Raw genomic sequence first — 15672 nt, forward strand, 5'->3', positions numbered from 1 at the left:
ATATGTCCATTTTATTACACAACACCAATATCTTTTCCATAACAAAAAAAAAATCAGCCGTAAGGTATATCACCCTTATTATTTACGAGCCATAAAGGATACACACAAGTTTCCTATGGCTCTAAGTGTTTTGAGAGTGAAAGATGTGAAATGCTGCACCAAATGATTAATTATCAAGAAAGGACATGTTGATGGTAGAATATGTTGCCGTCTCTCTGGTCCATAGGTACCTCTTGAGCTCATAAAATAACACATTAACACCACAAAACTCATTTGGTTGAAATATTCTAAGTCATTTTGTAAAGAACGTTTGATAGTGTATTTTGGTTTTAAATATATTGTAATTTTATTAAATCAGTCGTTTACTATTCATTTCGTTACAAATCAATTTTTATGTCAAATTTTCTGGTCAGAAGTTAATAAATTTAATTGAATCCATTCCTATTATTATTTAAAAAATACATAACAAAAGAAAAATTAAGAACTAATTTAGCAACTAAATTTTGTTTTAAATATTAAAGCATCTCACATGTTTTAAAAATTAATTTAAATACAAAAATACTATTTGTACATAAAAAATCAACTACTAAATTAATTATCATATATATATATATAATTATATATATATATAATTTATTTTATTTTAATATATATTTTATATTAGTGACTAATTTTATTATATATTTAGTAGGTCGGATATTATTCCTTGTTTATTTGGTTTAATTACACCAAATAATAATAATAATAATAATAATAATAATAATAATAATAATGCATGAATAAAAAGTGAAGACCAAGTATGACAACTATAAATTATTAGAATATGAATATTTCTAGTAATTCCTACTTTTGTTCTACTTTCATGCAATGAAACTTGAAGTCCATCCTTATTCCTGCAAGAAAAATTAAAAAGGTAACCTCAACTAACTAATGATTGTTTTGAATAATATAAATAATAAATCTTAAAATTGGTCTAATTTAAATAAAATACAATATATTTTAAATTATTTATCCAAATTTTAATAATAGAATAATTATCTATACATTTGATAAATTGAACATTCGATATATCTATTATTCACATTGTTTAATATTTTTAATATCTACCTATACTTTTCCAAATTAAAATTAGTTGCTAAGCGTAGCGACTTTATTATTAAAGTAATGTTCTTTGGTCAACAAGCTCCCTCATAGTGTCTGAATTTTGGCTTGAAAGAAGAACGATAGATTCCCCTTAGAGGCAAGCATCTCAGGACTCATTATTAAATTGCTAATTAAATCCACGAATGAGGGGCATAGTAGTCAACACAGTTTGTTTCAAGAATTGAGAATCTTTCCTGGTTTATACCAAAAGCAAAGTTTTGACATCCAATATTAAACTGATGAAATTAGAATATCGAAATTTAAAGGCTAACTAAATTGAATAATATGTAATAAAATGATATAATTTTTTTTATAAAATATATCTTTAAAAAAATTAAGTTTTTGAACCGGCTTTTCGATTAGGAAAAAATATCAATTCAAAAGATTAATTATTGGTTAGTTTAGTTGATCCAGTTCAGTCGAGTTCTCAAAATGATTTTGAAATGAATTTTTGTATTTAGAATTAATATATAAAATAAGAATTGATTTTATTTAAAAAATAATATATAATTTAATTTTATATTTTTATCTTTTATTGCAACCAGAGTTATATTAATATCTAAAGGCTAAAAATAACATTTTATATTTCAAGACATCAAATTATTTTAAGAATGGAGATATTTGAGTTTAGTTATAATGTAAATACACGAGATTTACAAATAAATTTAATTCTTGTTTTTTTTTATCTGTTTCAAACAAAGAATTTGATTTTCAAATTAAATCAATTCTAATTTTATGGGATTCGAAACACACCCTAAAAAAATCCAAAAAATAAAAATAACAAAAGAAAGTATTCGAAAAATTTTAAAAATTGATAACAAGTGACATATTAAATCGTCAAAAATAGAAAAGCTGAGATAAAATACACAAATTTTATGTGACAAAACGTTTCACCAATTAGATTCGTCCAGTAATAATACTTTCGGGTATTTTTTTTTTTAACTTTGCCCTTTATTTATACTAACTATATAATCTAAACTACTGACTAGCATTCCTCATATTATCATTCCCACGTACACCAATATGGCAGATTGGTTTCTTCTTATGTTCCAGTTCTTGCTTCTTAGCCCAGCTTTAACATCTTCTTCTCCATCAGTTCAAGATCCTGAATCCGTTGTGCAGGAACTACACAAGTATGTTACGCAGTAACTATATTCTTTATATTCAACCATTTCACCACATAAACTTATATACCATTCACTTAATTACAATAATAATGGGTTGTTAATTAGTGTGAAACATGAAGCAACATAATTTGTTAATATAATGTTAATGACAATAGCACATTTGTATTCTTTAATTAATTAATTTTCTCTTTGTAGGATCACCAATAATTCCAGGAGAAATTTGGCATACTTTTCTTGCGGTACAGGTAACCCAATCGACGATTGTTGGAGGTGTGACCCCAATTGGGAAAGAAACCGGAAGCGCCTCGCCGACTGCGCCATTGGCTTCGGGAGGCGCGCAATTGGAGGTAGGGATGGAAAATATTACGTGGTCACTAATCCTAGTGACCACGCAATGGACCCCAAGCCGGGTACCCTAAGACATGCTGTGATCCAAGAAGAGCCCTTATGGATAATCTTCAAGCATGACATGTTTATAAAACTAAAAATGGACCTAATTGTAAATTCTCACAAAACAATTGATGGCAGAGGAGCAAATATTCACATTGGTAGAGGACCCTGCATTGAAATAAGGAATAAGTCCAACATCATAATTCATGGCATACATATCCATGATTGTGTGAGAGGTGGTAGTGGCTATGTTAGGGACTCAAATAGTCATTTCTTTTGGAGATCAAGATCTGATGGAGATGGGGTTTTGATACATGGGAGTAGTTTTGTTTGGGTGGACCATTGCTCATTTTCAAATTGCTATGATGGGCTTATTGATGTTGTTCATGGGTCAACGGGTGTTACAATTTCAAATAATTATATGACACACCATAATAAAGTTATGCTTTTAGGACATAGTGATTCCAATGAAGAAGAGGACAAGAATATGCAAGTAACTGTGGCATTCAACCATTTTGGAGAAGGGCTTGGAGGAAGAATGCCAAGGTAATTAAATTAATTTAAGTTTGAGTTACGTTGTTACTATATTCCCGGATTATTTACCATGAACTCTACAAAGTGTATGATCATATCCGTTAATATAAAATTGAGAAACCCTCGACAATTACCTCAAAAAATAATGAAACTTTTGATAAAAAAAAATATTCAACTCAGTTTCTGAACTTTATTTTTATGGGATTAGTTAGCTCTTATACTAAAAAAAAGTCAATATTAATTTTTTTTTGGTACATAAACTAATCAATCAAAAAAAATTAGGAGTTGAAATAGACATTTTTTTAGGAATTTCGTTGTTTTTTTGAGATAATTATCAAAATCGGATGAAGTATTCACTCTATAAAATTACAGATATGTAGATATTATAAAAAGAATAGGAGAAGGTAATGCTATGTAGAGCATTCATGATGAACTTGAACCCATAATAATAACACAACTCTAATTTTGTCACACCAAAAGTTTTTTATTTTAACAGATTAAATTATTTTGTTGGTCCTTATATTTTTTTAAATTTATAATTAAATTTAAAATTTAAAATTTTTTTAATTAAGTCTCTACATTACTTTTAAATTTATAATTAAATTTTTTAATAATAAATATTATAAAAATATTTTTATTCATCTTACACTATTAAAAAATATCTCTTTATATAATATATATTCTATTAATTTTTATATTTTTTAACGATAAAACTATAATTATAAATTTAAAATTAGTGTAAAACTCAATTAAAAATTTTTAAAATATAAAAATTTAATTATAAATTTAATAAAATTATAAAAATTAATAGAATAATTTAACCTTTTAAATACTGCCACCAGTTTTTTTATTACTTTTTTCAATTTATTTATAAAACTATATATCATATCGTTTTAACTTTAGTCATTTCAACTTTCAAGAACTTTAGAAAGAAAAATAAAACTATAGTGGATATATAAATTTTGTGTTATCGTCATACAGTGTTAGCGGCAAAAATTTTCTTAACTCAGTTCACGCAAGGTATTTTTTTAGGGTAAATCACACAAATAAATTAAACGAAGATTAATATTATACTAATATCTTAAAACAAAATAAATTATATATATATATATTTTTTAAAATAATTCTACGTGAGTAGAATTAACTAAATTTGATTTATGTTTTTTAATATAAATCAAATTAATAGAATTCGATTTATTATATATGCTATATGAATAATAAATGAAATTAAGTTGATTCGATTTACTACTTCTACAGCATATATATATATAAATCGAATTTAGCTGATTCGATTTAATATTGATACAGATTAATAACTTTAAAATATAAATATTAATAAAAAAAATTTTCATTTTGATTCAAATAAAATATCAAAAAATCAAAATAAATAAGTAGTAAATGTCAATAATCTGTATCATTACTAAATTGAATCAGTTAAATGTGATTTACATATATATGTTACAAAAATAGTAAATCGAACTGTTTCATGTAAATCGAATCCAGTTATTCGATTTATTTACATAATATAAATATAAATCGAAGTAGATAAATTCAATTTAGATAAAATTAAATATGAATTCGAACATGTATGTAACTGTTTTTTATTTAGGATAATTGTGTAATATTGAACTGCATTTTTATCTGTATGTTTTACCGTATTTTCATACCATTGACATTTCCAATTAATTAAAAATACATGTAACAATATTATAACAATGCGACAGTTTTATTATTAATAATTTTGAAGAAAAAAAAAACAAAAAAACAGTTGTTGAACCCGGCTAATTTTTTTTTAAAATGAAAAAGATTGTGTGTAATTTAATGTAATAATTAATTGATGTATTTTTTTCTGATATAGATTTTTTTATAAAATTTTAAATAACAAACTGAACCTTTAGATTTGAGGAATAATAAAATTTGTAAAAAAACCTAATGGTCAAATTTTATAGTACATAAATTAGAGGGTCTGATTTGTGTTAAAAAAATTTTTACCGTAAAATAAAATTAAAAAGTCCGATTTGTACATCTAAAAAAAATTTAATATTAAAATACAAATCTAAAAGTTTTATATTTAAAATAAAAAAATAAATTTAATCTTTAAATTTATGATTTTTATATAAAAAATACACTAAATTTTAAAATTAATGAAAAACACCACTAACAACACCAAAATTAAAAAGCAGTTCAACCCCAAACATATCATATATACTTTGCATTGCAAAAAAGTCAAAAGAACTTGATGTTTACCTTGAGGCACAAATTTGCAGGTGCAGGTTTGGGTACTTTCATGTGGTGAATAATTATTATACCCATTGGCAACAGTATGCAATAGGAGGAAGTTCCTCCCCAACTATTTTTAGCCAAGGGAACAGATTTGTTGCTCCTCATGACGTTGATCACAAAGAGGTTAGAAACCATAAACATTGAAGCTGATGTCATTGTTTTAGATATAAAAGAATAAATAATTATTTTTTATCATGAAAAATTTACACGTTGATTAAACTAACTATATATAATTTAAATAAACGATGTGTCCATGAATGATTATATCAATTTGATACTTCTAATCAAACGTTAGTATGTGAGATACTCCGTTAATTTTCGATCCTACCTGGCTATTACTCTCCTTGTGGCAATAATTATTTTTTTTTAGTAAAATATATTTTGTCCTTAAAATTTGTTACAAATTTTTGAAACACCTATAAATTTTATTTTATTTTACTTATCCTAAAAATTTTTTATTTACATTAAATATACTTCTAACAGCTAAAATTTCAAAAACATTAGGACTCATCTAATAATAATACATAATTATTATGTCTGATTTATTTATATTAAAAATTATTTTTATAAAAGTATTGTCTTAAGTAGTTTTTTAAAAATTAATCGCTAAGAATATATATTTAATAATGCAAATAAAAATCTGTTAAAATAAAATTAAAATAAAATAAAATTTAAAGATATTTTTAAACATTTTTAACAAATTTTAAAATAAAAATATACTTTATTTTTTCTTAAAAAAAATTAAAATATTAATAAGCGATTCAATTCTAAAAGGTAAGCACTTGCATAAATGTATATGCTTGAATATTATGGTCTGATTCATTGCATGTGCTTGTAGGGGTGTTCAAATTTAAATCGATCTAAATTAAATCGTTTATTCAATCTAATTCAAATCGAAAATCGATTAAAACTGCACTAATTCGGATTTGATTGGATTCTATTTCTTGCAAACCGCTTGATCGGATCGAATTTCGGATCTACTTTTCATAACCGATCCAATCCATTCCAAACCGCACAATGTGCTATAATATTATTATTTTATTATTATATTTACAATTATATTTATAACAAGTTCAATTTGTTATAGATTTTTATATTATTCATATATTATTATTTAATAAATATTTTGCGTTCAAAATATTATTTATTTATTTATTTATTTTAGTTAACCTATAATTTTAATTCTATTATTATGTTATCGCTGACTTTTTAAGATATTGTTAAGACTTGTTATATGTATTTAATTTTTTTAATTTACAAAACCGCAAATTCAATCCAATCCAAATCGCTTGAAATTAGATCGAATCGGATCATTTTTTTTTTTTTTAAGTCATCCAATCCAAACGCACCGCGAACATCCCTTTTGCTGGCTCATTGCTAATTTGAGACTACAGAGTTAAGGTTTGTGTTGCCACTCTTTGCAATTCTTTTGATAGTTACTAAACTAATTTCTTTTCTTTTTTTTTTGCGTTGTCACTATGTTTCTTTTTTTTTCGTCTTGTCAACGTTTTTTGCATTGAGACTATTTTATTTTTTCTATTTGTGTTGTCACTGTTTGGGAGATTAAAAGCTAACAATTTTGTTATTGCTGCGTTGAGACTATACAGTTAGGCTTATTAGGGTTAGATGAGATTGTACCAATTAAAAGCTAAGAATTTTGTTATTTATGTGTAAATGGCAACTACTCATAATATACTTTGCATTCATCACAAAAGAAAGTTTAATAGATCAAATAATGGAAAGGTTGAGTATGTTGGAGATGAGATTAAAGAAGTTAGAAGGGTCAACGTTGATACACTTAACAATTTTTTCATCAAGAGTCTTCATAGGGATATTGGATACACTCTTATCCGTGAGTGCTATGGTCACATATGAGAGTTTACAGCCTTTCAACTAATACAAAACAAAAACTCAAGACAACTATAAAATCCAAAAGTATTAACAACATAAAAACAAAAAAACAAGCTTAAAACCAGGTCAATCACAAGTAAAACCTCAGAAACACAAAGGGAAAGGGAAACTAATACCATTGTACTATATTACAATTTGAGTCAGCAGCAAAAAGTTTCCATCGGTAAAGGTAGCAAAACTCCTTTTGTGCCACTAGTTGAAGTCTTATAGGACCCAGTTGCTGAAGCAAATTTGTCAATTTATTTCTTTGGAAGTTCAATCTCCATAAGTTGTTCCCACACTTCTTATACCAATTTACCAAACATACTTCATTAGTTTTAATCACCAGTTGGTCTAAAGATGTCAAAGATTCTTCAAGCACAATTTGTATAAGCATCTCCGGTTCATTGACAAGAGCCTTAACTCTTTAACATGTATGTATCATGAAATTCACATGCAGCGCCAAGAGAATATTTTTCAGAATTTAAAATATATCCCAACTGTCATACAATATTTTTTTGCGGCAGAAATTCCACACGAAGCCACGCCCCCATCAGATTAAAATGAACCAAATCATCCTGTGCGTTCACAAAAACGCCATGTACCTAAGGATGCTTCAACTTCCATCCTTTGTTATTGAGGCACTCCCATTCTTTTCAGGGAAATAAAATCTCCTTCCAAGCCTCATCCACTAAGGTTATCTAATTTTGAATAATCTTTTGATTTTTAACTTTTCAAGTTATTCAAACGATTGCCATTTTCTTTTACCACATTTGACATTTTCATTTTTTTTTTATCTTTTCTCCGTTCTTATTAATCACTTTTAATACTAAAGGTACAAGATATAATGTGTCTACAAAAGTGGTGTATATAATAACATTACTCGTTTGCATATAAGCCAAAGTTTAATAATAAATTGTGCTAGTTTTGAAAAAAAAAATCACCATCATGAATATTCAAATGATAGATTGAAACATTTTTTAAAAGGATTTTGTTCACATGGTAAAATTTGGGGACTAGAGTGCAATTAACGCATTGATAAAAGAACTGAATGTGCATATATGAATGATTTCAGGTTACGAAACACTTTGGTTCATCAAAAGATGAGTGGAAGAGATGGAATTGGAGATCTGAAGGGGATTTAATGTTGAATGGTGCCTTCTTCACAGAATCTGGAGATGGAGCACCTTTCTTGTATGAGAAGGCATCAAGCATGGAAGGAAGACCAGCCATGTTAGTGACTTTAATGACAGCAGGAGCTGGAGCACTTGCTTGCAAAAATGGACAACTCTGCTAGATTGCTATGTTATTGCTTTTTTGGGAACCTAGGAACTGTTGTGAAATTTAAGAACAGTAACCGTAAAATGAATACTAACAAACATCTAAAATAGTTAATTTTGGGCACTTAGGTACTTCAACTACCTCCGATTAGAGTATTTGACTATTTGTAGTGCGGTTTGATTTGGTTTTGAAAAAAAAAAAAAAAAGACTTATTTGATCCCATTGAAAAAATTTAATAAAATGCTATACAATTAATTTTTTTTAAAACTAACTTCAATTAAATCAAATTTATATACATGTGTTTCTTTAACATCTTTGTAAGTTCTCTCTCTTCTTCTACCTTTATTATCATCATCATTATTGTCGTCATCATCCTCTCTTCTTTTTTTTTCTTCTTTTTTTTTTAGTTTGATTTTTTCTCTTTATTCTTTTTCTTTTTCCTCATCTTTCATTATTACCATCACCACCATCTTCTTTTTCTTCCTTTTCTTAATTCAATATTACGCAATTAGTTTAACGATAACAAAAGTACATCATTTAGTTGTAAATGATACATGAATTTTTTTTAAGTGACACAAGAAATCTAAAAGTACTACAAATCTAGAATCTTGACTCACTCAACCAACAAAATACATTGAAATATGTTTTAGATTTAAAAGGCACATCAAATTATTACAAATGACACGAGAATAGCTAGATCTCTCATATATTAGTTTAATATTACACAATCAATTCACTTATATCTAAAAGTAAAAAACACATCATTTTGTTAGGAATGACACATGAATTTTTTGATAAATAACATAAGAAGTCTTTAAAAGAATCACAAGTTCAAAATCTTAACTCAACCAACAAAATACATTCAAATGTATTTTGGAACAGAAAAATAAATCAATTTATTGCAAATGACACAAGAATACTAGACGACCTCTTATATGTGAGTTCAATATCATTCAATTAATTCAGTGATAAAAAAACACATCATTTAGTTGGAAATGACATATTAATTTTTGGCAAATGATACAAAAAGTCATCAAATTAAATGACCACAAGTTAAGAAATATTTTGATAATTTTTAATTGGTTACAAAATTTCATATGTCATGGTTAAAATTTTTTTATGTCACGTTTAAGAAATTTCGATGCTATTTTTATTTTTGATAACTTCTAATTGGTTAAAAAATTCCTTGTGCCATGTTTAAGACGTTGTTGTGTCAAAATTAAGAAGCTTCACTGAAACTTGGATCAGAAACCATGAAAGCTTTGAGAATAAGCTTGAATAATACCTTTGTATGCATTGTGCATGAATAAGAGGAAGAGAGCTACAAGAATGAGCAGAACCTTGCATAATAGTTCTGACTCTTACAAAACTCCAAAATAGTGAAAAGTTAGTTATATATACTGCAACTAAAGCTAACAAACTCAAACTCTATTTTACTGAATGTATGCCTCCTATTTACATATATACAAGTAACATTCCCCCTTAAGTTGTCAGTTCTGAATAGAATTGGCAACTTACATTGATCAACCTGCAGACCTCCAATCCCTAAGCATGCATTTATCCTACATACGATGCTGACACACATGAACTTACATTATTCTAACTAACAACTTTCTATTGTTTACAGAGAAAGAAACAAAAATAGAAAAGAAAGAACCTCATACATTTCCCCCTAAGTTGGGAACATAAATGTTGAGCAATCCCAACTTATTGTAACCTGACTTGAAGGGACCTGGGACAAGAGCTTTAGTGAGGATGTCTGCATTTTGGTCTTTGCTGGCAATAGGCAGCAACTTGATCAGGCCAGATACTGTTTTCTCCCTTACCACATGGCAATCGACTTTAATATGCTTGGTGCTTTCATGAAAAACTGGATTAGCTACTATATATCTGGCAGATTGGCTATCACAATAAATCGGAATGGGTTTGTCAATTGGTACACGAAGATCAGTGAGAATGAAGGATATCCAAGGGGCTTCACATGTGGCTAGTGCAAGGGCACGATACTCTGCTTCTAAAGATGACCGAGCCACCTTGCTTCTTACTCTTCCAAGAGAGAAAAGAGGTCCCTAGATAAAAGCATCAGCCAGAAACTGATTGCCTGCTATATAGCCAGAGGGAAGCAAATCTGAGGAAGTAGAGAAGAAAAGACCTGCAGCGGGAGCACCTTTCAAGTACTTGAAAATTCTGAGCGCGGCAGTGTAGTGAGCGGTTGTGGGGCAGTCTAAACATTGGCTTAACTTCCCTACAGCAAATGAAATGTCAAGGCTGTTGTGGTCAAGTATACTAATCTCCCATTGAGTCTTCTGTAGGTTGAAATATCTGCGAAAGCTGGTGCTGAATCCTTAGCCAACTTTGCCGCATAGTCCATTGGAGTCATGGCTGGTTTACACTCTAACATCTTGAACTCAGTGAGCAAATCTAAGACATATTTGCGCTGATGAGATGAGATGCCGTGACTAGCTCTAGCTATTTCAAGTCCCAAGAAATATTTCAAGTGCCCAATATCTTTTATTTTGAATGCCATCATGTAGTTGTCATTTGGCGGAATTGATTTCGGATACATCATCTCCAGTGAGAATTAGATCATCGACATACACAAGAACAGCTGTGAACTTTCCATGATTAGATTTGGTGAACAAAGCATAGAGGTAAGTTTGACATTCCATTGGTGGCTCGCTTGTTTGAGACCATATAAAGACTTAGTCAGCTTGCAAATCATGCCAAGTTTCTCTAAGCTAAGGCCCTTAGGTAGAGTCATGTACACTTCCTCGTCCAAATTACCATGAAGAAAGGCAGTGTTTACATCAAGTTGTTTAAGGAACCACCCTTTCGATGCTGCCAAGGCAAGAAGGATTCGAAGTGTGGTCATTTTTTGCCACTGGGCTGTGTGTGTCGAAGAAGTCAAATCCCTTGTCTCTGGTTGTATCCCTTTGCTACCAACCTTGCCTTATGTCTCTCAACACTACATCAAGCTTGAGCTTCAATTTGAAAACCCATTATAGCCTGTTGGTTTCTTTCCAGGAGGTAAATCAGTGACTATCCAAATTTTATTTGCAATTGCATGTAAGGCTTCGAGCTCAGCTGAGAAAGCATCTCTCCAACAAGATTCGGTCACTGCTTCTTCATAATGATGCAGCTCAATTGATGATGCAATACTCACAGAGAATGCTTTATGTACAGTTGATAGACCATGATATGACAAATGTTTTGAAATAGGATACCTACAATTGGGTGATGTTGTCTCATTAGAGGTTTGCATGCAATAGAAATTGTCTAAGTTGGTTTTCTCTTGATCCTTTCTGATCTTCTGAGGTGTTGATAATGTGTGTGAGGGTGTAATTTTAGTGTTAGAGTGAGGATCCAGGAAAGTATGTGTGGGTTGAAAGTTGGGTGCATTATGAGTGTGATTCTGTGATAGGGTATTGTAGTGTGTGAAAATGTCATTAAATATGTATGGTGCATTACAATGTTGAGTGATGTGTGTAGATGGGGATGAATGTGAAACTGCAATGTAATTTCTTTAAAGGGAAAGATATTTTCATAAAATGTATCTCTTGAGACAATTAATTTGTTGGTAAGAATGTCAAGTAAAAGATACCCTTTTGTGCCTACTTTGAATCCAAGAAAGACACATTTTCTAGCTCTTGCATCAAGCTTTGACCTATGTGTTGTCAAAGTGGAAGTGAATGTTAAGCAACCAAAAACTTTGAAATTTTCAAAATCTGAAACCTTATGATATAGAACTTCAAATGGACTTTTGTTATTTAGAAAATTGCTAGGAATTTTGTTAATGATATGAGTAGCATGAGCTACTGCTAAATCCCAATAACAATGAGGGACATAAGATTGAAATAAGATAGCCCTTGTGACTTGGAGAAGATGTTGATGCTTTTTTTCCACAACTCTATTTTGTTGAGGAGTCTCTACACATAAACTTTGGTGTAGGATGCCTTGGGTTTTTAAAAATTTTGGAGTTGAAATTCTTTGTCATTATCGGATCTTATGCATTTGATTTGTTTTCCAAATTAGGTCAAAATAATTTTGTGAATTACTGCAGCAAATCAGCTGTTTCAAATTTGTGTCATAGGAAAAGTCCATGTGTATCTACTGTGATCATCAACTATTGTTAGAAAATACTTGTATCCTTTGATAGATGGGGTGTTAATAGGTCCCCAAATATCAACATGGATGAGATTAAATCAAGACTCAGTTTTAGATAGACTAATTGAAAAGTTCTTCCTTTTATGCCTAGAGAAATGACAAGAGTCACAAGGAAGAGCCACTGCACTTTTATTCATATTGAAATTCAAAATAGATGGATGTGATTGTTGCATGAAATACAATTTATTGAGTGGTATGTGACCTAATCTATTGTGCCATAGCTCTTGTGTAGTATGTTGTGTGTGTAGTGAGGCTGATGCAGTAGTGTGCATAGGCTTGTGTGTGGTGCATTTCCCATTTCTAGTGCCAATTGCATACAAACCATCATTGAGTTCAGCTGCTCCAATCGTCTTCATTGTATAGTAATCATATATCTCACACCCAAATTTACTAAACACAAATTGACAATCAATGGACTCTATTAATTTTGATACTGAAATTAGATTTAATGCAAATGATGGAATGTAAAGCACATTGGTGAGATACAAAGTGTTAGAAATTTTGACAATGCCTGACACTGAAGCAGTAACTATGCACTTGTTTGGCAGCTTAACTCTAACCGGATTAATGGTTTGGAGTGAATGAAATGCAGCAAAGTTATGAGAGACATGAATGGTGGCTCCAGTGTCAATGACCCATGAGTCACAATCCTGTGATAAAGAAATTGACATGATCACAGAATTACCTTCATTAGAAGACTTGCTGTCTATGGTAATGGAAGGATCATGTGCATTATGGGAAGTAATAACTCCATGGTGTTGAAGTAGTGATAGCAAAGCCTGCTTTTGCTCGTGTAAACAAGACTTGAGAGTCACCATTAGCCTCTTTGTAAAGGTCAATAGGTTTATTGGATTTGTCATCTTGAATTTCAGTCATGATGTTGTTGATGTTCTGAGGCTTTGAGGTGTGGAGGCAGCCCGTGTTTTCTATAGCAATTGTCCACCAAATGTCCTTCTTTGCCACAAAAGGAACATTGTCTACGAGGAGTTCTACCGCCATAGCCTCTGCCTCTGCTAATTCGGTTGTCTCTTCTACAACCTCTGCCTCTAAAGGATGTGAACGCAGTTTGGTGATTGACTGCATTGATCAGCATGTTTGGATCAGCCGCCTCTGGCCCGGTTAATTGCCTCTCTTGTTGCATGAGTAATGAAAACGTGGTGTCAATTGAAGGAAGGGGTTTCATCAGCATTATGTTTGATCTAACTGCAGAATATTGTTCATTTTCGCCACGCAAGAATCTCACAACAAATGTATCTTCCCTGTAGCTTCGAACCGTTGATGTGCACGCACAATCTGAGGCACAAATACACACTGGCAGTGGTTCATAGTCCTCAAGTTCCTCCCAAATGCCTTTAAGTTTTGTGAAGTAAGGTGTTAAAGCAAGATCACCTTGTTTGATTGAGAATAAGTCAGTCTTCTAGTTCAGCAATTCTAAAAACATCTCCCTGGTAAAATCGTTTCTTTAAATCTTCCCACAAGTTTTGAGCTATACCATTCCATAGCACACTGTTTCGAATTTTTGGGCTACGGGACAAGTTGATCCAGGAAACAACCATTGTGTTGCACCTTACCCATGCACTATACATGGGATCATCCTCCATCAATGAATGCAAGTTTATTTTTCGATACCAAAGCCAATTGCATAAGCTGAGACCAAGAATTATAGTTCTTGTGGTTGAGAACTTCAGAAATTAGAGGACTGCCTGGACTTTCTCCAGGGTGTAGGAAGAACGGACTTGAAGGGTTCATTATAGGGTTTGTGGGAGGGTGCGGAGATACAGCTTGAGAGCAACCAAATAAGCAAGAGCATTGAGGTCAATGTTGTTCATTGCTGTTTGTGTATTGATTGGTGTAGGTTCCATGATCTTGGAAAATCTTTGAGAACTGCAGAATGAAAATCAATGGACCTTGAAGAATGTAGATCCAGACCTTCTTTTCTTGATCTCGTTGATCGAAATGTTGTGTCTCAATTGAAGAAAGTGTGAAACAAAACAAATTTCATCAATCTCTATTGTTTGAGTCCAAGGAAAGAGAAGAAAGAATGGAGATTAAGAAGATGAGCAGATTCAAGAACAAATTGAAGAAGATGAGATGAAGAATTGACAAATTTATTAAAAGAAGAAAGAGAAATTGAAGTTGCTAAACTGAAAATTGGACTGAGAGGTGGTGTTCAAATGGATTGCAAGTAGCAATCGATCACCGCACCATGATGAAGCTTTGAAAAAGAGCTTGAATAATACCTCTGCATGCATTGTGCATGAATCAGAGAAAGAGAGCTCCAAGAACAAGAAGAACCTTGCACAATAGTTCTGAGTTCTGACTCTTACAAAACTCCAAAATAGCGGAAAGTTAGTTACATATACTGTAAGTAAGGTGAGGAAATAGTTTAATTAAGTTTCTCTTGAAAAAAGAGTAATGCTAGGGGCAGCAATTTTTGTGATTGTTAGCTATCAACTAGCCATTAATAATGATTTAATGGTATGAAATTGGTGTAAAATTTCATTCAATGGCTCATCTTCCTCTGCTGGTTACATGCCGACCAAAATTCAATAAAATTGCTGGTCTCCTAGACTTTTTCTTTAAAAAATTAGCTTAAACAATAAATATTTATATTAAAAATAATTTATAATTTAATTATTTTATGTTTAATTTTTTAATTTTAAAAGTATTTAATTTTTAAAAATTACATCATACAATTCGTAAGTTAAAAGTTAAAAAAAATAACTTTTAAAACTTTTGAAACTAGCGTTAAAGCTAACTAACCCAATCTCTACTTTACTGACTGTATGCCTCTTATTTACATATATGCAAGTAACACACGGTTAAAATTTTCTGTTATTTTTTTTATAAATTTTGCATA

General features: G+C 30.3%; 1 protein-coding gene and 1 long non-coding RNA gene across 2 annotated transcripts; one reads left to right on the top strand and one right to left on the bottom strand.

The window, feature by feature from the left end:
- The first annotated feature begins 2166 nt into the window (after nucleotides 1-2166).
- LOC112717293 (probable pectate lyase 5) lies at nucleotides 2167-8664 on the top strand. The gene is made up of 4 exons (XM_029289459.1): nucleotides 2167-2276; nucleotides 2466-3206; nucleotides 5462-5600; nucleotides 8443-8664. The coding sequence occupies exons 1-4, from the start codon at nucleotides 2167-2169 to the stop codon at nucleotides 8662-8664; spliced, it is 1212 nt and encodes a 403-aa protein (XP_029145292.1).
- A 1245-nt stretch (nucleotides 8665-9909) lies between these two features.
- Nucleotides 9910-15139, bottom strand: LOC140175810 (uncharacterized). The gene is made up of 2 exons (XR_011866428.1): nucleotides 13498-15139; nucleotides 9910-11872 (listed from the first exon to the last, which is right to left on the bottom strand). It is a non-coding gene; the product is annotated as an uncharacterized lncRNA (long non-coding RNA).
- Between the last annotated feature and the right edge of the window lie 533 nt (nucleotides 15140-15672).

This window comes from Arachis hypogaea, chromosome 10, assembly GCF_003086295.3.
Source record: "Arachis hypogaea cultivar Tifrunner chromosome 10, arahy.Tifrunner.gnm2.J5K5, whole genome shotgun sequence".
NCBI classification, from domain to species: domain Eukaryota; kingdom Viridiplantae; phylum Streptophyta; class Magnoliopsida; order Fabales; family Fabaceae; genus Arachis; species Arachis hypogaea.

What these genes read in the sequence shown, in the direction of transcription:
- LOC112717293 (XM_029289459.1), top strand. Translation starts at nt 2,167, where the DNA reads ATGGCAGATTGGTTTCTTCTTATGTTCCAGTTCTTGCTTCTTAGCCCA. An exon ending in CTTGGAGGAAGAATGCCAAG is followed by an intron (nt 3,207 to 5,461) that starts GTAATTAAATTA and finishes ACAAATTTGCAG; the next exon opens with GTGCAGGTTTGGGTACTTTC. An exon ending in ATGACGTTGATCACAAAGAG is followed by an intron (nt 5,601 to 8,442) that starts GTTAGAAACCAT and finishes GAATGATTTCAG; the next exon opens with GTTACGAAACACTTTGGTTC.